The sequence below is a fragment of the Zalophus californianus genome, chromosome 7 (genome assembly GCF_009762305.2).
Source record: "Zalophus californianus isolate mZalCal1 chromosome 7, mZalCal1.pri.v2, whole genome shotgun sequence".
Lineage (NCBI taxonomy): Eukaryota > Metazoa > Chordata > Mammalia > Carnivora > Otariidae > Zalophus > Zalophus californianus.
Genome location: NC_045601.1, coordinates 10,858,122 through 10,881,612, shown reverse-complemented (window position 1 = coordinate 10,881,612; position 23,491 = coordinate 10,858,122). Strand labels below are relative to the sequence as shown.

At 38.8% G+C, this 23,491-nt stretch overlaps 1 protein-coding gene across 11 annotated transcripts in view; it reads left to right on the top strand.

Moving 5' to 3' along the window:
* ARID1B (AT-rich interaction domain 1B) overlaps positions 1 to 23,491 on the top strand; it is a 437,415-nt gene that overhangs the window by 121,238 nt on the left and 292,686 nt on the right. For all 11 annotated transcript variants that reach the window (XM_027601115.2, XM_027601112.2, XM_027601114.2 and 8 more), the window contains one exon: positions 5,317 to 5,466. In XM_027601115.2, coding sequence (XP_027456916.2) covers positions 5,317 to 5,466 — 150 coding nt within the window. The remainder of the gene's footprint in view (positions 1 to 5,316; positions 5,467 to 23,491) is intronic.

Sequence of the window (23,491 nt, the reverse complement as noted above, 5' to 3'; positions counted from 1 at the left end):
CCTTTTTAAAAATTAGTTTCAGAGATAGAATTTAGGGATTTATCAGTTGCATATAACACCCAGTGCCCATTGTATCCAGTGCCTCCTTAATGCCCATCACCATTATAAGGCCCCATTTTCTATAGAATTCATGTTCCAATGGGTGTGGTGGTATGTTTGTAGTCATAAATTTGAGAAATCCCACATTTGAAGGTGGATGGGTTTCTTAAGGATTTTAACAAATCCTTTAATATGTTAGTATGTTTTATTTTTATGTTTATTTCTCAAACTTTTTTGATTATAGAATTTATTTCTGTGAATTAACGTGCCAGATTAGTTGGCCATCGGGAAATGTTGGCATAAAGTCCTTCCTGTCAGAGATTTACCAATCTGCAGGAAGCATAGAAGACGGTAATGAAGTCTTTGGCCTAATCTTGCCCCAGGTAAAGGCCTAGAACAGATGAGGGCACCTGGCATTATAATCAGGGATGGGTCTCTGGAGCAAAGTTCCAGCTGGGCCTCTTTAAATAAAGCAGCACAACAAGGCACCTTCCTCTCCAGACCCTCTTCTGGGGCCTGTCTCTTGCCTTGTGTACCTGCTGGAGCAGCTTCCATGTCTCTGCTTTTGGGGCAGAGGGGATGTGGGATAGGGTGGAGGTGACATCTGTATTCAGAATTTTAAATTATGAAATGATTTCGGCATACAAAAAAGCGCAGAAACAAATATAACATATTTGTGTAACTACACCAAGATTGTTAGGTGTTACCGTTTTGCCATATCTGCTTCATATCTCCCTCTTTCTAAAGGGAAAAAAGGCAAGACTGAAGCTCCACCCCATTTTTTATCCTCTCCCTTCTCCAGAGAATGTCATGTATTTCCTTTCCAATGCATGCTTTTGTACTTTTACTATATATATGTATCCATAAACAGTATATACTATTTTGTGTATTAAAAGTGTATACAAATGGTATTATGGTGCATTCTTTTCTTTTCAAAATTCAGCATTATATTATTTGGATTTGAACCATTTTGCTAGGTAGGCTTTACTACCATTTTTTTTTTTTAAACTACTTTATAGAATTCCATTGTATGGCCATAGCAAAACCTCTTTTTTTCCATTTCCATTTCCATTCCATTGTGTTAGATTGTGTCCTCTTTCTGGCTTTTGTAAATAGCATTGCATCGAATATCCTTCTTCGGACACATGTGAGTGTTTCATGGGTATATATTTACAAGGGGAATTGCTGGGTCAGCGGGTCAGTGTACCTTGGTGAGGAAACGGTTTTCTGAAACTTCTTTAGGAAGAAATCGGGAGAGAAGACAAGCATGGATTATTTCTTCAATTTTGAAATATGAGCAAAGAGTTCAGGGTACGGTAAATTGAGAAATGGGCCCGGAATTTCTGAATATTTAACATGATACAGGGATATAAAAAGTTAGTAGTCACGTTTTTTTTTTTTAATCAGAGTGATTTCCTAAAATACTTAAATGAATCATTTTTTGCTATACTTTCTCTCCAATAATATATGAAAGCATTCATATTTCTTGGAAAATTGGAATAAATTTTTTGTTATTACGTGTGCTCACGCTCCACTCTAAGATCTTCTTTATTTAGAAATGAGTGAAATAAATTCTTGTTTTTCTTGTTGTTAGATAACAGAAAAGCTCTGATCTCAAGAATTTTCTGGAGATTTCCATTTAGTTTAGTGTAGTGATCTTTTTATTCAAACCATGATAAAGGTCCAGAACATTCGCTGGGTAATAATGACTTAGAGGGTTGGTAGTTAATAGCTGAGAGTGCTGTGCGGCTGTGAGCATGAAGTTCAGTGTTTTGGCTGTTGGAAGAAGCTGGACATACGTGTTTCAAAGAGTTGTGTAGTGCAAGTGATTCCATTTTTATGAGGTGTTCCTTCACTCGTTTAATTTTTTATATAATCACTTGATTTAGTAATCCACTGAGCAACATCCATTCATTCAACAAACATTTAGTGATTGGCAGTCCCTCTTCCAGGAGGCATTCCAGGAATGTGGGAGTGTAGAGTCCAGTGATAAGGACAAACAGTAAACACAACACATAATTAAGGCGTTAACTAACTCCTATCATCTCCCCTGTGGTAACATAAAATTGGAAATGGCCTGAGAAAGACGACTGGGGCCGTGCTCGTTAGGCTGGTCAGGGAGGGGGTGGTATCTGAGCTAGAAGTGCTTTGTGACCCCAACTCCCCTCACTTGGTTCCTGGTGCTCAGTAACTCTTGGTTAAATTTCCCTTGCATCCAACATTCTGGTAATCTTATTTAGCCTGAGTGTGTTTGAGAACTAAGACATAAACAAGAAGACTCTCAGTAGCCAAAATTGATTTTACAAAAGTTGAGGCAGTCAAAGCTCGCGTGCTTCCCTCATAGGACAAGTTCCCTGGGCCTTCCTGTTTTTAACCGTCATGGGTTTCTCAGTCCTCAGCAGGTTCTGCTCAGGATAGAGGTCAGAGTGATGAGCCATGGCTGAGTGCCTTGGTGGCTGGGTAAGACTGACGGCAGAGGGAGACCAGAGTTACGCTGTGGGGCTTGTGTGCATGGCTTTCAACCAGAGGCTCTGAGGTTCTCAGTGTATTATGGCTCAATCTGTCGATTTATGTTTCATAATAATGACTGTTTGGTTTAAGATATCAGAAAAGCATATAATAGATCTGTGAAAGCCCTGCATCTAAATTGATTAAAACAAAAGCAATATTGATCATTAAAGAATTAGACTTTAATTGTAGACAACTGAGGTATTATATTTAGAAATTGATTTTTAAAGATAAAACGTAGGAAATAATTAATATTTTAGAGATAGCTCTACAACTTGTTTAATAAATAATAGCATCTGTGTAGCATTCCAGGTAGGATTATTATATTGCTGGTTATAATATTAATATGAATTAATAGAGAAAGTAGCCCTGTTTTATAGATGGAGATGTGAGATGGAAATCGTTAATGTAATTGACCACATTCACACAAGTGAGGCACAGTAGGACTTGGATTTAGATCTCGCACATTTCCAACCCAGAGACTCTTTCGCTCAACAGTTTAGTGATCTCTGTTGCAGTGTGGCTCCCACGGAAGGACAGCAGACCAGATTCAGTAGATTGGCACTGGGACCCAGTTCTAACTGCTGGCCCGATTGTACTGGGTTAGAAATCACCTCGTCCCAGGCTCACGGTGGGGGAGGTGTCCCTTAGGTGAGTACCAAGTGAATTAGGCCATGTATCTAAAAGGAGAGCAAATGGGTTTTAATTGTGGAAGACAGTAGTAAAATCTCCCAAGCAAAAGTTTTTTGATGGTTTCTCCTCTGAATTTTGCTGTGCTCTGCGGGTTGTTGCTGTGGTTCTGTTGAAAATTTGCTTACATTCCCACCCACCCTACCGTGCTTCCTCTGCACCCCCACTTGTCCCTAAGCTCTTCAGAGCTGGAATAGATGGTAACAGATTCTAATAAGTTCAGGGCTGCTCTAGTGTTAGTTGCTGCCTACAACAAGCCCTGTTGTTGTCTGTCTTAGAAAATAGAGCCCCCTCCCCAAACGACACTTTCATATTGTGTGTAAAGGTTTCTGTAAACCAGAAAGTCAACATATTAAAGTGCAATTCATAGGGGAGTTTCTGGCTGTGTTGATTGAGCTTTACAGTCATTTTAACACTGGCAAAAGTGTTATCCTAACTGCTTCAAATCAAACTGCAAAGATGCTTGTGTGAAATATAGTATTAGATATCAAATCAACATATGGGTGCTGAACGGAAGGATATGTGTTGTGGTAGTATATGCTACTCTAGCATGTGGAGTTGTATTTTATGGAAATTCTTTGGCTTGGCTTATGGCAGGGACATACATTCATTATGAGATATCAAGCTGTAAAATAAATAAAAGCAAAGAATTCAACTGTGCAGTTAAATGGTTTTCAATACAAACTTGTCTGTTCTACTAACTTAGGGTCTGTGTGATGAGACATTTGTGAGCCATTGTGGCCAAATGTTTGTGATCATTGCTGACAGGCCTTGACAGTAATCTAAATCAGGTCACAAAGAAAATGAACTTTAGCTTTTGCATTTTCCCCTTTTACTTCGTTGTATGTATTACGAATTATTGTGCTAATTGGTCTTAGAGGCGAAGTGTTTAATATTTTCCTCCTTTTACCATTCCTTCTTTTTCCTTGTTCAGTATTTTGTAGTCATTGTGTTTTTAAATGTGTATCTGGAACTGATCACTGAATTCTTAACTGTGTGGGCTTATAGGGCTCTAGTTCTTGGGATTCTCAAGTGGACCATGTTGTATTATTAACAGGGTGACTTCACTCTCCTCCTCTATGGAGTGCTTTTTGCCATCCTGATACCTTGTTTTTCTTTTTCTCTGCTGCTCTCTCTCCCAATTAGAAAAAAAAAGATTTTTCATTTGAAAAAAAAAATTAAATACCATCCATGGTTTATTTATTGCATGAGGAAGGAATTTTCTTTGAGCAAATATTTTTAAGGATTTTTAGGTTCGTGTAAATTAGAGATGGAGAAAGCTCAGTTAGGCCATTTTTGTCTGTATCTGCCATTTGCCGTCTAGCACACTTTGCTTTACACCATTACCTGTTTTATCAAGTAGGAAAATACTATTCTAATATTAGATATGACTATCTTTCCTTTAAGAACTCATGTTGTTGGTTATATTGGGTTATATACATAGTACTGTCTTCTAAAAGGGTTGTATTTGATGGTAAAGCAGTGTAGTTTCTTTTTCGCAAAAACTGTGTGTGGAATTGCTAATGTAACTGGTATAGTGTCTGCTCCTATGGAGTTGGGACTTTTTGACCTTAGTTGAAACAAAGCCATGCCCTATACATGTAGCCAAGCCACAAGCATCCTACAGAATATTAGTAAGTGGGCTTGGATGGTGGGAGTTCATTTTAATTTTGAGTGTTGCAGGAGAATGGATTAACATAACGACTTTCTTAGCAGAGGGTATTTTTTTTTTCTTAACAGTGTTTTATTAGCTTCAGGTGTACAATATAGTGATTCACCAACTCAGCAGAGGCTATTTTTTCATGTCAGTGTTAGGAGAGTTTTTCCCCCCCACTGGATTTTTATGAGGTTATCTATACTTGATTATCTGATGAAATCTTATTTTTAAAAAAGTCAACGCTGATAATATGTGAATAGAAGGCAGTATGATGATTTATGTAAAGAGAGAGAAGAGTAAAAATATTGAATTCAGTTGCTTAGCAAAGAGCCCACTTCATGTTGCTGAATCGAAACCATGTTTGATTTCATTGAATTAGCCCATTTTGACTTTCTCGCCTGTTTTGCTTGACTTGTTGACAGATGCCCCCTCAGTATGGACAGCAAGGTGTGAGTGGTTACTGCCAGCAGGGCCAGCAGCCTTACTACAACCAGCAGCCGCAGCCTCCGCACCTCCCGCCACAGGCCCAGTACCTGCCGTCCCAGTCCCAGCAAAGGTACCAGCCGCAGCAGGTGAGCGCCCCACGGGCCCCCAGGCCTCTGAGCTGTCCCCCAGGTCTGCCACACTGGGCTCGGAGTCCTCTTCCCGTCCTGCTTAAAAAATTCTCTTCTCAGTGGGAAAAAAGGTAGTTTTGAGAAAAGGGTAAAACTGAACCTAATCTAAACTGTTTGCTTATGGATGGATGTTTGAAATTGAGGAGTGGGAAGAATAGGCTCATTCAGAAAAATGGTTTTGTTGATCACTTAATCTTGCTCGTTGCCACCTTCATGGTATTTTTATCTTGAGCTTTTTTTGTTTGTTTTGTTTTTGTTTTAATGATAAGTGCTACTATATCAAAACATTGTTGCCTTTGGCAGTGTTATTCCTCTTAAACTAGCTTATAGACAGATAATCACTTCAGTTACAATATATTAAAATACTAAAGGGAATCATGTACTTCAAGAATATTAAGCAGTTCGTAGTTTAAATTAGCCTCATTAAATATTCTTTTATGTTATTGGGCCATATATTTCAGCTTATGTGATTTGTAGAAAAATAGCACATATGCATTTGATAAAATGATTCAGTCTCATCTTGTTTTAGAGATTGTCACTGAGTGATCTAAAAGGTGCTGTGAGCTCAGGACTCGTATTCTGAATCCAGATAAATGTTTCATAGCACTATTCTAGTCATAAGCATCAGAATGTAACTTTACATTTCATATTTTTCTTTCTTAATTTTTCATGGGATGCTGTAGTGAAGAGAGGGAAGACAATGACTTGGTTATTCAGTTTTTAAAGCATGTCTAGCACATCTTAAAGAGATTGTTGATGCTAAGCAAGGTATATGTAAATATATGAAGCTTAATTTTAATTCAGCTGATTTCTTAAGTATTTTCTTGGGTTCATTGGAGTCTTTTCCCATATGACATATTCAGGAGTCCTAAAGAGAGTTTATGACTTTATTTTTTTTTTAAAGATCTTATTTATTTATTTGATTGAGAGAGAGAGAGCACAAACGGGGAGGAAGGCGAGAGGGAGAAGCAGGTTCCCCGCCGAGCAGGGAGCCCGATGTGGGGCTCTATTCCAGGACCCCTGGATCATGACCTGAGCTGAAGGCAGACATTTAACTGACTGAGCCATCCAGGTGCCCCAAGAGTTTATGACTTTAAACAAAACATGTTAAAACAACAGCTGAGATAGAAGATCCTGTAGGATCTTGTTTTTTGCGTATGTTCTCAAATATTCTGGTATTATATAAAGGGATGTATAAGAGGCAAGAATGTATATTATTTCAGAGTTATTTGGTCTAGTCTTTTATTAAGATGTGGGAGAATTAAATAACCTTCCAATATCATTTCTTTCTTAAGTGAGGTTTATGTCTGGGTTTATGATATATAGAGTTACAGGCTTTTTCAAGCGCTTTCCGAACCTTATTGAACTTCTGGGTAGACATAGAATGTTTTGTCATGCCATCAAAATTTAAGAAGAACTGAATAGAGAGATTACATTAGTCATTTTACTTTAGTGCTAAAATGAATCTCTGATTGTAAAACCAGTTTGATTAAGGATTCCGAGGGCCTGTCATTTCCTTCAAGACCAAGCTCAAATTTATTTCCTTTATGAAGCATTCACTGATGACTTCTACCACATGGCAATCAGTTATTTAATATCCTTCAGATTTAAATATTTAAAGCATACTACAGGTGAAATCTTACTTTAATGAATACTATTTTAATGTGCTTCGTTTAGGTCTGTTTTATGCTTTGGTACCATTATTTTATTGATTTGAATGTAGTAAATTATATGGTAGGAAATACTGTCTCTATAACCATGACTCTCTGACATAAATACTGTCATTTCTGTGTATTCTGAAGAAGACAAAAATTCTTCATACTATGTTGGAAAGTTTTTCTTGTTTTCATGCTCCCTACCTGTAGAATGTCCAAGTGTTTTTTAAGTTTCATTACGCTCCTTACGGGACGACAAGGTGGAAGTCAGAGACAGGTAGCTGAATCAGAGGGTCTTGTGTGATAGGAACAACTTTGGTTTTTAGGGAGTTAGATGTTCAGATAGCTTTGGAAAGTTTGTCTAGGAAATAAGATTTAGCATTTTAGATGTGGTTATTGCCTCCCCAAACTGTAATCCCCTCAAACTCTATCCCAAAACAAAGTAAAAATAACCAACAGAATATTTTCAAAATCAAACTGAATTTTAATAATAGAATTTGTCATTCCGAATTCACATATGTTGAAAAACCAAAGACGCTCAGCCATATATAATGTAGTGAACCAGTGGAGCCGGTAGTTCCTAACAGACAAAACGTTCTTTTCTGCAGCCTTTCCTTTTGTTTCCAAACAGCATGCATAGTGTATTGATTTTTATATTTGGGAATCAATCAGCAAATAATACTCTGTGGCTTTTGTTAATATGAATGATACAAAAAATAATTTTAGGGTTCCATTAAGATACCTCACTCTTGTCTTTAACATCTGTTAAAGTGTTCTGTTTTGAATCATCCATACATTCATATGTTGCAAAGATGAAAAAGTACAAGGGAAAGAATACAAATAAAAATCTCCCAGCACAGCCCTCCCCCTGCTCCACCACCGGCCTCACCCTTTGCCAGACAACCACTTCAGGAGTTTATTGTGCAGGTTTCCGGAGGATCTTTATACAAAGAAGCAAGATGCTGTATTTTAATTTTTACTCTATTTTTACACAAATAGTGAGGTGCTGTACCATACACACTGTGTCACCCTCCTCCCCCACACCCTGAAGTATAGTTTCTGTAGATCTTAAAGCAACCCTTCATTCTTTTTCATAGCTTCCTTTCATTTTATGAAATGAATACTCTTTTGATGGTCATTTAGACTGTTTTTAATTATTTGCAAATCAAACAGGGCTGCCGTGATAAACTTTGTGTATGTCTCATTTCATAAATTTGCAAGCATATGTGTATGACAGGTTCCTGAAAGTGGTATTAGTGTGTCAATGGGTAGATGCAGTTCTAGTTTTGGTAAATACTGCCAGATTGTTCCTTTGGTGGGGGTTGTACCAGTTTATACTCACACCGTCAATATGTGAGAGTCCCTGTTTGCCTCTACATGTGCCGGTAGCATGGTTTGCTAAGCTTCTGGATTTTTGCCAATCTGATAATGTAATTTTAATTTGCATTTATCTTGTTTTGAGTTGTGTTGTATGTCTTATATCCTTAAAAGCATTTGCTTTTCCTTTCCTTTTTATTGTGAATTCATATCTTTTTATCTTGCATTTTTCTATTAAGTTGTTGCTCTTTTAAAAATTGATGTAATAAACCTATGTGTGTATATATATAGGGAGACTGGATCTTTGTGAGTTACTAACCACCCTCCCCCATTTTGTCATTTATCTTTTGACATTAATTATGATTTATTTATCTATTTGGTCATGCAGAGGGGCTTTTTAAATTAAAAAAAAATTGTGTACTCAAAATTATTAATCTTTTCTTTTAAGATCTCTGGATTTTTATTTAGTGGGAGTATGAGACTTCCATATTCCAAAATTTACAAAGGAACTCTCTCATGTTACTTTGTAGTATTTTCATGGATTCATTTTTCATTTCACTTACCCTAATCCAGCTTAATTGTTTCTTTGCTAGGTCTTTAAGTGCCTTCTCTTGTGTAGGCTGTTGTGTTAGGGCTCTACAGAGAAACAGAATGTGTGTGTGTGTGTATGTATATTTTGTTAGGATAAAGAGATCTAATGTAAGGGATTGGCGTATACAACTACGGATGCTGGCAAGTCCCAAATGTGCAGTGCGGCAGGCTGGAGGCTCAGGAGAGCTGATAGTGGAGATGAAGTCTGAAGGCAGTCTGCTGGAGAATTCCTTCTTCGTTGGAGAGGCTGGTCTTTTTGCTCTATTCACGCCTTCAACTGATGGCCTACCCGCATTACTCAAAGTCACTGATTTCAGTGTTCATTTCATCCAGAAACACTCTCCAAGTTGACACATAAAATTAACCATTACAGTTACCTTCCCCAATGGATTGGAGATACCTCTTTCATTATTTGCTGAATCCCTTTAGGTATAGGGTTTGTGGTTCTTCTTCTGGGGTTTTTATTCTTTTCATTGATCCTTCTATTAATGCCCCAACACTATACTGCTTTATTATTTTTTAGGATTAGTATATCTTCAGTACTCTTCTTTTTCAGAGTTTTCTTGGCTGTTGTGTTTATTTTGGCTATTATGGACATCAGTAAACTCATTTCTTACCACGCTTTTTCCTAAGATGTTTTTCTTTTTTGTTGTTATAATCATGGGGTCTTTTTTTTTATTATTATTTACCTTTTATATTTTCTGTGAGACAGATGATAATTATAAAAGAGAAATAGTAAACAAAAATAAGTAACTAATTTGAACAGTTTTTGCCTTGTTGAAGCCCACACTGACCACAGATGAAGAGCACACTTATGATACAAGTTGGGTTTATTTAGTTTGGGTTGTTACAGGCCACAGAGAATGCATATATTCCTGAGTGCCTCAGGAGCCTCATGGAAAGATAACGGGGGTTTGGGTGCGTCCTGGGAGACTCTAAGAGGGGTTAGGGAAGTGGGGGTCAGTCCTAGATAGGCTGCTCTCAAGAAGCTGGGACATTTGGTAATTAGATGTTGTAAGTTTTATCCGTGAGACAGGACAATTGAAGTGAGGCCAGATTGTCCTGGATAAAGAGCAACAGCCACTTACGGTAGTTAGAAGAGATGGGTGTTCAGGCATTGTTGTTGTCATCCAGCTCGACTCTCTGCCCTGGCTCTGGGCTGTGGTCTGCTTGTTCTCAGGGCCAGTTTTCCTTCTCTTCTTGCATTCCCCAGTCGGCCTCCCCTCATCTTCCTGAAGGACTTCTCTCCCCAGGTCTCCATTGTTTCGGTGGTTTTAAATTTCCTTTAGAACATTCTTCAAAAAGAATTGTAGTTTTTTTTAGAATTAATCCTATATGCCTTATATTTTTGTTGCCATTGTAAATTGCATCCATTTCAACATTTATTTTTCTCATTGTTATTGGTGTATACAAATCTAATGAACTTTATATATTAAAAAAAATTTTTTTTTGGTCCAGAGACCCTTTAAGTTCTTGTTAATTCTACCAACACTTCATAGATTCTCTTAGATTTTCTCAATTTTTTTTAAAGTTGCTTTTTAAAAAGATCACCCCACTCCTCTTTTTACAGATTAGCTTCTCCAAATCATTGTTTGAAAGGGCTGTCCATTTTTTTTTAAGATTTTATTTACTTATTTGAGAGAGAGAGAGAGAGAGAGAGAGTGTGTGACAGGGAGAAGCAGACTCCCTGCTGAGCTGAGAGCTCAATGCAGGGCTGGATCTCAGAACCCTGAGATCATGACCTGACCCAAAGGCAGGCAGACACTTAACTGACTGAGCCACCCAGGTGCCTCAGGGCTGTCTATTCTTGTATTCTCTGGGACTTAAAAGAAGGCTTTCAGCATTTCATCGTTAAGTATAATGTTTGTATACTATATAAACAAGTTTATTTAGTGGCTGCCCACTACTGGGCAGGGAAGGTCCCCTCCTTTTCTAGTTTGCTAAGGGATTTTATCATGAATGAATGCCAAATTTTATCTTATGTGTTTTTTTTTTAATAACTTGATATCACCACTTTGTTTTTCTCTTGTAATCTGTTGTTGGGGTTTATTATGTGTGTCTTTTTGTTTTATAGTGTTAAACATGCTTTCTGGAATAAACCTAGCCACATGATACAGTATCTTTTTATACATCACTGAATTCAGTTTTGCTAACATTTCCTTAGGTTTCTTGAATCAGTGTTCATGAATGAGACTGACTTGTAATTATCCTGGTAAGGTTTTGGTGTCTGTATTATGGAGTTTTGTAAAATGAATTGGAGACTAGTCTCTTTTTTAAATCTACTGGAAGAGTTTATGTTAAAATTTGGAATTACCTGTTTTTTGAATGGTCGAAGTGTCTGTAAAACCATAAAGGCATGTGTAGCCCTTGATTTTTAGCTTCTGCCCTTTCCTGTCTTTTTGACTTTTGATCTTATTTCCTTTGTGAATATAGGTGTTTTCAAGTTATCAATTTCTTCTTGAGTCAGTCTTTTGCTTTTATAAATATGTAATAAATATGTATAAGTTATGTATATAACTTATACATATATATGTGCATATAAATATATACACACACAACACTTATATATATATTCCCACATATTAGGAATTTATTTCATCCAGTTTTTCAAATTTATTAACAAAGTTGTTCATATACGTCGTCATTAATTTCTGTACTGTCCAGAGTTTAAGGCATTTTATTTTATTTTTAAAGATTTTGTTTATTTGAGAGAGAGTGGGAGAGCATGAGCATGGGGAGGGGCATAGGGAGAGAGAGGGAGAGACCGAATCTCAAGCAGACTCCCATTGAGCGCAGATTCCCTACGTGAGGCTTGATCTCAAGATCCCGAGATCATAACATGAGTAAAAATCAAAAGTCGGACGCTTAGCCCACTGAGCCACGGAGGCGCCCCTGGCATTTTAATTCACAATGTTTTCCCCTTTTTTTATTCTTGATTAATCGTGTCAGTGGTTCACCTTTCCAAAGTAACTTTGGTTATTGTCCTATTACATGTTCTTTTTTAAAGTTTAGTTAAAAAATTCTGTTCTTGCTTTGATTATGTCTTGCTTTCTATTTTACTGGTTTATTTTGCTGTTCTTTTTTTCAGTCAAGTGAACGCTTAGCTTATTTGAAACATCTTTGTCTGATGGAGCAAAATGGAAGACTAAAAAATTTCCTCTTAAGTACAGCTTTGGGTGAATCTCTCAAATTTTGATATGCATTATTTTTGTTTTCTTTTAGTTCTAAGAATTTTCTTATTTCCCTTCATTTTTTTGTTTTTTTGGAAGACAGTTCTATTGAGGGCTGGGTTTATATTCTGTTCCCTCAGAAAGATCGATGTATGTTTTTGCAGTTGCCTTTGGACACGAGTCATCTGGAGCCACATTTTGTATTTTATTTTGTAGTTTTATTATAAAAAAATTCTTACTATGCTGATAAACAGAATGATATAGTGAGTACTCACATGCCACCATAATTCCTTGCATTGACTAGCCTAGGCATATTTAGATAACCCCAATTGTCCTCAGAATGCCTTTATAGTATGTTTTTTTCCAAGCAGAATTCAAAGAAATCTAATACATTGATTTGGTTCTTAAGTCTTTTTATCTTGAATGGTTTCTTCTTCTCCCATCCACATTAGAGCCTTTGGCATGTTGAAAAACTGAGTCACCTGTCCTGTGAAATGGCTTGGTTTGGTTCTTTTCTCTTGATGTGGCTTAATTTGTTCATCTAGTCCCTCTAATCCTATAAGATAAACGGTTTTCTTTGTGGTTGTTGTAAATCACGTTCTCAACATGTAAGGCATTGTTTCTGTTCACTTGAGGGGTCTGTGACCCTCTCTGTGAGGTGAGGAAGCCCCTAAGCCTCCCTGTCTTCCAGCTGAGTGTGTAGAGACATCGTGATGAAGACAAGCCTCCTCCTTTGTACTGTCCCGATTGCTTAACAACAAAATCTGGGAGCATAACACATGCTTGCAGGTTTAGGGCACTAAGTTTTGGGCAGTTTGTGACACATCATTACTGACTGACGTGGTGTGAGCACTTCACAGGTGATGCTGTGAGCATATTACATCAGGATAAACATAATGTTTTGTTGTTCCACAGTAGTGATGTCAAGATTGATCAGTGGGTTCAGGTGGTGATGACTTCTGGGACCACTTTAAATAGAATTATCTTCTTGAGGTTTTTGCACACCACACCAGTAAGTGTTAATTTTGACCAGAAGCCCTGATGAAGGTTAGCTTGTGGTTGCTAATTCTCAGTGGAGCCGTTTTTTAATTCTTCCTACCTCTGAGTATCAAGTTCAAGACAGGTATTTCTCTGTTCTCTTTAGTAGATTTTCATGTTCTCAGATTATGGGTATAGCCCTTCTTAGTCTCTAATTTATTTGAGATGTATGGTCTCATATTTACTCCCTTTTGGCAGGCCCTGAACTTTTCCTTTTCCCTGTATAGTCAGTCCTCCAATGGAAAGTTAACATCTATAGCTAGTCAGCTTCTGTTGTATTGCTCTTACTTTCTGTGTTCTTGGTTTACTTTCTGTGTATTTTTGGTTTCACTCACATTCAAGCCAAGTCTGTGATCCATTTAAAAAGTCATTTTATCCAGTATTTTCGATATTTAAATCAATTAAAATACATTTCAAGTATCTAGCCCGCCACATGGCTAGAACTGGTCCTCTTATAGTTTCTAGCTCTTTATTTGATATCCTTTATGCAGTTTAAAATGATAATAAGCATGTAATAGAATAGCTTATAACATTCAGACAATACATTCCCATTTTATAATGAAACTTTTCTAATGCTTCCTTTATCCTTTGGAAATAAAATTCATATTTAATATGTGATCTACACCAAATTTGTAGATAATACGTTACCTACACAAAATTTCAAACAAGTCAGAATAATGCACTAACTGTATATGGATAAACTATCATTAATTAAATTCTGAGGCCTGATTATATTGGAAGATTTGTGAAATAGTCACTTGCGTGTGCGTGTGGGATCACTGAACTTGGCAGCTACAAAATGAGTGTTGTCTTAGCAACTCCGATGTCTTAAGCAGGGTTGTCAGTGGTGATTCATCTTTTAAAAAAAGATGGTGAACTACTCTTGGTCAAAGTCTGAACAAAACAAAGTATAATCTTTCCTCGATATACGTAGTAGTTTTATTCCTGGAAAATTCAGTATGTAATAAAATTATTTTAAGAATAATTTGTTAATCTAAGAGTAGTTTGTTTTTACATGCAAAATAGAGTTGAGTTCTAGGCTCAGACAAATAATTAGCTCTTTGTGTGATTTTGTGTAGTAATTGTGAACTCGCCATGCAAATAGGGATACAGGTATATTGCATGAACAACTTGAAATCATGAGCAGGGTTTGAATCCATGGGATGTATTACCATATGATAGCAAGTACATAAAATGAAAATATATAGAACATTTTTTTAAATGATTTTATTTATTTGAGAGAGAGAAAGAGAACATGAGGGGCGGGAGGGGCAGAGGTAGAGGGAGAAGCAGAAGTAGACTCTCCGCCGAGCAGGGAGCCTGATGCGGGACTCGATCCCAGGACGCTGATACCATTACCTGAGCCAAAGGCAGAAGCTCAACCGACTGAGCCACCCAGAAGCCCAATATAGAACATTTTTAATAACATGTTCACAGAGTTGTTTAACAGAAAAGGTAAGTTACCCCAAGGTGTGGAGATACCGTAAATTTGAAAATAATATGCACACACACCCAGTAAGAATCAGTAAGAATGTTATCTAAACGTTTACAGCTTTTTTTTTTTTTTTTGGACCTTACTTGTATCTTTTAAATTATCTACAATTAACATGTAATGTGTATAATATTTTAAAAATTCTGTGTGAAGGATGCTACATCAATGACAAAATAAAAGGAATTACCTTTTTAGCAGTACAGCAGATTAGATATTCTGAATGTGTCTCTACTGATCAAAAAAATCTAAAATGGTGGCTCCGTTCTTAGGGAGACATACAGTCAGTTGATCCTTTCTCATTTTTTAAAAAAGATCTTACTTATTTGAGAGAGAGGGAGGGAGAGAGAGAGAGAGAGAGAGAGAGAGAGAGAGCATGAACAGAGGGGAGAGGGAGAAGCAGACTCCTCTTGGAGCAGGGAGCCTGATGCGGGGCTCGATCCCAGGACCCTGAGATCATGACCTGAGCCGAAGGCAGACGCTTAACTGACTGAGCCACCCAGGCGCCCTGATCCTTTCTCGTTTTTACTGTTTTTCACAGCCCTCATGTCATCCCTTTCCTCCTAAACAGCGAGAATTCCTCATCCATCACTCTCATTACTCGTCTGTGTAGACTCTTATTACATTGTGCTGTCCCCTCCCGATCTTAAAAACCGTCTTAGCAACCCTGATGAGACCCAGCTCCGTGTCTGCTCCACAAGACTGGGGCAGGGAAGGAAGGAGGGAAGACTCTTATTCTTTTATGTTCCTGACTGCTGACCTCAGCTGACCCATGCCCATACTTCCACCTGCCCTAGAGCTATTTCACATTCCTCTCTGTCTTCACCTCTCCACTCTTTACTCTAAGCTGGTGATGTTTCCTATTTCATCAAAGAAATGCAAGCAATTGGGAGAACTTAACATACCAACCAACTTGTGTCTGCACAGACACTGTGCCTTCTGGTATACTCTGGTTGAAACTTCACGATCCTGTGCACATGCTATGCCATGCATGGTGGAGTGCTAATGGGAGTGACAAAAAAAAAAATCCTACCTTTTTTTTTTTTAAGCTTTTACTTATTTGAGAGAGAAAGAGTGAGCAAGGGAGAGAGCATGAGCAGATGAGTGGCAGGGGTAGGGGAGCAGAGGGAGAGAGAGAAGCCGACTCCCCGCTGAGCCGGAGCCTGATGCTTGGCTCACTCTGAGGACTCTGGGATCATGACCTGAGCCAAAGGCAGATACTTAATGGACTGAGCTATCCAGGTGCCCCACAACCCACCTTTCTTGACCCTAACCAACAGGAGCCTATTTCTCTGTTCATTCACCTGCGTCATTTACTGTCACCCCTTGAGTTGGCTCCAGAAAGGCTTTTATTTTGACCACTCTGCTGAAACAGCTCTTTTCAAAGCTGCCAATGTGGTCCTGTTATACGGTCCAGTCGGCAGCTGTCATGCTTCCATATTTCACCTGTTGGGAGCATGTGATGCAGGTGATGGTATCTTCCTTCCTGGAGCACCTTTTTTGCTTGTTTCCTGGGACACCACTCTCTCCTGCCTTTCTTTTTACCTTGCTGGCCACTCTGTGCTCTCCTTTCCTGGTTTTTCTGTCTCCCTTACCTTCACAGGTTGGTCTCCGTGTTGGAGGCTCTTCTCTTGTCTTTACACACTTTACCTATGTGATCTCATTCAACCTTATGACTTTGAATATCATCTAGAGGCTAGAACTTTCACCCAAATATATTTCTGCAACCTGGACCTCCCTCCTCCATTCTATAACTATAAGCCCAGCTCCTACTTGGCATCTCCCAATGAATGTCTTAACAGGCTTCTGCAACCCCATATATCCAAAGCAAAACTCAGGACTCTCACTTCTTCTTCCACAAATCCGCTCTTCTGTATTTTCCCTCTATTGCAAATCCTCCATAACACTTTGGTCAGAGACTTTGAAGTCTTCTTTGAATCTTTTTCTTTCAAATGCATTTTACCTCTGAAATGTATTCAGAATCTAAGTAGATCTCACTAGTTTCATTGCTACCACTTTGGGGCAAGGCATCATGATGTCTTACTGGAAGTGGTCCAGGAGCACATGAGTGACCCGCACTTTTCAATGCCCTTGTTCACTGCAGGATACAGCAGCCAGGTAGATGCTTTATGGTGGCTGGTGCCCCACCTGGGTGTGCACCCTCCCCCTGTTCCCTCCTGCCTTCTTTCACACTGGTCATCTTGCAGTGCTCCTCTAAAGGCATTTTTACTTATTGTTCGCTCTGCCTCAAAGACTTAACTTCCTCGAGGTCTTTACTCCAGTGATAACTTCATCAGGCAAGCCCCCTTCCCTGACCACTCTGTGTAAAACATAGCAACCCCCTTCTCCCTGCGCTCCTTTTTACCTGACCATGCTTTCCTTTTCTCTATGGCCCTGATCACTAGGTAACATGTTACATTCTTGCTCTGCTCTTTTCAGTGGCTCCCCCACTAGAATATAAGCGTTATGAGAGGAAGGACTTTGCTTTGTCATCTCTGTGTCCCCAGTACCTAGCACAAAGTAGAAACACGATATACATGTTGACTTAATCATTGAAAAATATTTTTTATTTACTAGTACATAGTAAGTAGACTTTACAATGTTGAAGAAAATAAACGTTTACTGCCAAGTATTTAGACTTTGAAAATGCTTTTGATATTGCAGACAGCGCTGTATTGAGCATTTGTATAGGTGATCCTTTGTGCTTCACGTGTGTATGTATGTGTATGCCCACTTGCACAAGTTTTTACCTGTAAACTCCCCAAATGGAATTTCTGGGTAAAAGAACAGGCACATTTTTTTTTTTTTAAAGATTTTTATTTATTTGACAGAGAGAGACACAGCGAGAGCGGGAACACAAGCAGGGGGAGTGGGAGAGAGGGGGAAGCAGGCTTCCCGCGGAGCAGGGAGCCCGATGCAGGACTCGATCCCAGGACCCCGGGATCATGGCCGAAGGCAGACACTTAATGACTGAGCCACCCAGGTGCCCCAAGAAAAGCACATTTTAAAGACTTGATGTTTTGCCAAATTCCTTTCCAGAAGGTGTTAAGAAATGATACCTCCAGCCAGCTCTCTTATTCATTTTCATATTTATTTTTCCACTGGTACTTAACTTTATTTCTAGTAAGGATTCTACATAGTTGTTTTTATGAGCCCTGACAATGTTAAGGAGACCTCACAGAATTTTGAACTAGATATAGAACCTGCCTGATGTGTTACTGTGGTCATAGGTTGAATAGATAATGGAGATTTGATTTCATCAGCAAGAAGTACACAGTTGGACATTTGTAATTTTTTGATTTACCTTTGACTCAGAGGCTCCAAAATTATCACAGATTCTTACTGTTTGCTTTCATTACCATTTGTTTCTTTCCTCTGCTCATTTTAGGAGGTCAGAAATAGAACTACAAAGTAACAATAGGTCTGATTGATTCTTCCTGTTGTAGACCAAGAGAGAATGACCAATGTAACGGTGAAATCCACTGTCCAGTTGACAGACACTGTATTTACTCAACCCTCTGATGTTTCCTTCTTAAAAAGAGTAGTAATTTTTAAGGCTTAAAAAAAAAAAAAAAGAATAGCTATTTGAAGAAGTTGCTTCCCTGTTGAAGTGTTTTTGCACCCTTGCTTACTTCCTCAAACTGCTTCACCTAAGATTTGATATTTTTGTGTAGTAGGGAAAACCTCCTTTCATGCCAAAAGTTTTTTTCACTTTTTTGTTTTTTCTTTTGCTTCAAAGGTTCCTCTTGCCTTCCATTTCCTCAGTTTTGGGTCATGACATATGATGTGAGGTTTATTTCCTGGTTCACTGTCATCTCTTAGCAAACTCTCATTACCTTTCTCTCTTCCCCTTCTTCCTGTAGACTCGTAATCTTTTCCTTTTATCTCTATTTTCTGTTCTATTCAAATCCAACCTTGTGAGATGCTGGAGAAGAAAGAGGTTCTGTTGTCTCTTGTGGCACAGATTTCTTCTGGACCTTTCACCCACTGCCTCTTGATGGATGCACTTGTTAGGGGTCGAAGGGAGTGTGCCGAGAAGCTGGTAACCTGCAAGGAGTCACGTGGTGTGGAAACCAGCCTGACTGTCAATACCCTTTTCTTTGACGGTGGTCTTCTGCTGATTAAGCTCCACCTCCAGGACTGTGACAGTTGGCAGCCAGAATCTTCTCTCTGTTTTCATGGCTTTAAACTACACTGTTGTTTTCATAGCCAGAAAAATCTTTCTTTAGAGAAGATTTGTAGGAGGTAACTCCATTCAAATAAGTTCCAATTTATTTAAAGAGAACATATCAGGATGAATCTTTTTTAAAAACCCAAGTGTAAAGCAGTGAGAGAATTTCAGACTTCACCATTTTAGGTTAGCTTTTCTTCTAGGTGAAAGACTTCTCTGATTCTTGAGAGAACTATTGAGTATTATGAATGCATACTTCTCAAAGTACAACTTTATCTTTTTCTTTATTATTTTTTTAAAGACTATTTATTTATTAGCGAGCGAGAGGGAGGCAGAGCACAGAGGGAGATTGAGAGGGAGAAGCAGACTCCCCGCTGAGCAGGGAGCCCGATGTGGGGCTCAATCCCAGGACCCCGAGATCATGACCTGAGCCAAAGTCAGATGCCTAACCAACTGAGCCACCAGGTGCCCCCAACTTTATCTTTTTAATTTTTTTTTTAACCTTTGGTTTATTGGGAGAATTGAAGAAGACAGAATGGTTAGGAAAAGAAAACATAAACCATTTACTGAATGCCTTTGTGATTGAAAATGTTTTATATGTTGGGAATTCAGTGATTAATCAAATATGTGTCTGACCTGAAGGGGCTCCTGGTCAAATGGAAGTGTCAGCATGGCTAGATAATGACAGTACGGTGGGAGAGGTGTGTTTTTCAGCTGTGACTGGATGTTGGTAAAAGTGTCTCTAGAGGAAGTTTTGAAAGATGAGTAAGAGTTGCTTGTGAGAGAAGAAGTGATCCTGAGGGCAAGACTAATTCTTTGTTAGTGAGAGTAGAGGTAATGTCCAACCATGAATGGAACTGAGTAAACTTGAAGTTTGGTTAAAGTAGTCAAGGTCAGGGGCATCTGGGTGGCTCAGTCGGTTAAGTGTCTGCCTTTGGCTCAGGTCATGATCCCATGGTCCTGGGATCGAGGCCCGTGTTGGGCTCCCTGCTCAGTGGGGAACCTGTTTATCCCTCTGCCCCCTGCTCACTATCTCTGTCACCATCTCTGTCTTTCTCTCAAATAAATAAATAAAATCTTTAAAAAAAAAAAAGTAGCCAAGGTCATTTAGAAGGAACATGACTGGTGACTTATATTGCTTTTCCTCAGTGATTAAAAATGAAATAAAAGGTTATTCAATAATTTCTTTAAACAGAAAATAGCACAAGCTGAGCAGTTAACTTTTAATAGTAGATTACTTAATAGTTGAACCAAGTGGAAATCTAAGTCTACTTTGATATGAGTAGGTAGACACAAGTATTTGAATTATATTTTCTAAAATGCACTGTAGGGATGCCTGGTTGCCTCCTTGTCAGTTAAGTGTCTGCCTTTGGCTCAGGTCATGATCTCAGAGTCCTGGGATCAAGCCCTGGTCAGGTCATGCTCCCTGCTCAGTGCCTTCTGACTCTCCCCCCTTCTGAGTCTCCCCCTTTCTGTTCTCTGTCAAATGAATAAATTAAAAAAAAAATCTTTAAATAATAATAAAATGCCACTTTATTTAGACATCTTCATGATGAGCAGTTTTCAAAAGGAGATACGGTAAACTTAAAAGTATTTGGCAAACGGGAATCATTTTGAAAAGGAGATAGCATTCAAATATGAGTGTAAAATACTTTAGGATTAATAACTTGCCACTGAAATAAGTCACTTAAAGGAGTTCCAAAGTTTCATTAGGAGTATTGGTGATGATCCATTGTGGCATAAATATTTCCTTATTATTATTGTTATTTAGTTATTTAATCTGCGTTTCTTACTACTTCTGTGACACAGTGTTAATTTATAAGCCACTCCTTATTCTACAGCTATTGGGGAAAATTAATCATAGAAAGCCTGTATTAAATCACTGACGTGCTCATATCATTTGTTTGATAAGATTTTGTTATAAAAGCAAAGAGAAGGACATTTATAGTTTGTTGCCATTAATTGCTTAACATTTAGATATTAACACAGGAATCTATTAATTAACTTGATAGTAAAAACTATTGGAATGTAAGTTAATAAAAATTATTCTTTGTTTTAAACGAGATTACTAGTGCAGCCTTGGGTTATGTTTGAATTTTGAATCTCCTCCTTTCTTCTTGCTTACCCTGTTTGCAATTGTCTTAGTCTTTGAACCATTGCTAGGGGGAATTTCTTTTAAGTTTAAAGAGCTTGTGAGCATCTAAGGAGAAAACTTTTAAGTTACTTTCAGGTCTGAGAAGGCCCATTCTGAGACTGATTTCTGATTGTTGACTTGGGTAACCATTTACCTGCTTGTAGGACTCAGGTTGGAGCCACTCCTGGGAGCTCACAGGGGGTGTGACAGGCTTGGAGCCAGCAGCCTCCAAGGTGGGCTCTTGGCTGGAGTGGCTAGAGATCAGGAGGATGGGCATAAGAAAGTAATGACTTTCCTCTCCTTTTTATTTTATGTTTTCTCCCTTTGGAGACAGAGCAGTATATTAAAAGTTCAGCACTAATTTTGAATATAGATATAATTTGTTGCCTTAACAGTATCAATTCATATATAATGGTTAATTTTGTATGTGTTTGTGTATTTTGGGTCTTGATATTCCTGAAAGCTTTATTTATTTATTTATTTATTTTTATTTTTTGACACAGAGAGAGACAGCGAGAGAGGGAACACAAGCAGGGGGAGTGGGAGAGGGAGAAGCAGGCTCCCCACTGAGCAGGGAGCCCGATGCGGGGCTCGATCCCAGGACCCTGGGATCATGACCGGAGCCGAAGGCAGACGCTTAACAACTGAGCCACCCAGGCGCCCCTCCTGAAAGCTTTTTAAATAAGTAAATAGAAAAATCTACTGAAGAATGAACACGAACATTTTGAGAATGTTAGCATGTCATTTGACATGTATGTGGTATTGTTGTTTTTATTTTATTTTATTGTATTTTTTATTTTTTAGAGAGGGAGCAGAGCGGGAAGGGCAGGGGAGGGAGAGAGAGAGAATCTTGAGCAGGCTCCACCCCCAGCATGTAGCCCTCCGTGGGGCTTGATCTCACCACCCTCAGATCATGACCTGAGCCTAAATCAGGAGTTGGACTCTTAACGGACTGAGCCACCCAGGTGCCCCTTTTGTTGTTGTTGTTGTTATTGTTGTTTGTAATATTTTTATTTATTTGAGAGAACGAGCGTGAGCAGGGGTGAGAGGCAGAGGGAGAGGGAGAAGCAGGCTACCCACTGAGCAGGGAACCCCATGTGGGGCTGGATCTCAGGACTCTGGCATCATGACCTGAACCAGAGGCAGATGCTTAACCAACTGAGCCACCTAGGCGTGCCCTGTTCTTTTTAATTGCTGTAGAAATCAGGTTGATCCTGTAGTCAGTTGCAACTATTTCTGCCTAGGCCTTTGCTTTTATCTTATAAAAGTGAGAAAAGCCAGAGAAAAATCATCAGATTTTATATAGATCTCTTCCAGTAATAAAGTATTTTGGGCTCTTTGATGCGTAACTTTCAATAGTTATTCTTTTTATGTTTTGGACTGTAAGTGGGACTCTAACTGCATTGGACTATAATTTGATAATGCTATACATTTTCATGTTTAAAATATTTTTGTTTTTATTATGTTTTAAAGATTTTACTTATTTATTTGTCAGAGAGCAAGAGCACAAGCAGGCAGAGCAGGCAGAGGGAGAAGCGGGCTCCCCACTGAGCAATGAGCCCAATGCGGGACTCGATCCCAGGACTCTGGGATCATGACCTGAGCCAAAGCCAGATGCTTAACCGACTGAGCCACCCAGGTGCCCCTAAAATATTTTTAAAATATTTTTTTTTCAAGTACTAGAATCAAAGGCTGGGATGTAAGGAATTATATAGTAATAACAATATTTTTAATACTGAACTTACTTTAGAAAGGTGATGGAAGGTTCCTTCTGAGAAGAATAACCCAGAAGCCAGTCAGGTCTGGAGGGTGGGGGTAGCCTGGTCCTGGCTTAAGGCTTGTCCAGATGCTGTGAGGCATCTGCTTATCAGACAGTCTGGCGTGTTTAGAAATGTGTGGAAGATCAAATTAGATGGCCATGAGCATCTGCCCTGCTGAGGGAAGAGGAAAATCTTACATTGTTTAAGATACATTGTATTAAGAGCGCCGGGGTGGCTCAGCCTTTAAGCCTTTGACTGAGGTCATGATCTCAGGGTCATGAGATTGAGCCCTGCCTGGGGCTCCGAGCTGAACGGGGAGTCTGCTTGAGGATTCTTTCCCTCTGCCCCTCCCCAGCTCATTCTCTCTCTCTCAAATAAATAAATAAATCTTTTAAAAATAAGATACATTGTATTAAAAGCCAAGGAGAACTTTCAAATGCATTAAGATCAGGATTTAGTCTAAAATGCAGGGATTCCCCCCCCACCCCAACCCTTTCCTGTGTTTCAGACACAGCTGTGAGAGTAGGTGAGCCCTCACTGTTCTTCACTTTCTTCTTCCCTCCCTCCTCCATCTCCACCACTTTGTCTAGCAAGGGTGGAGCTATGGGACTGAAGCAGATGTGCTGGCACTTGGGTGCGCTTGGGAGTTATTCCCTCG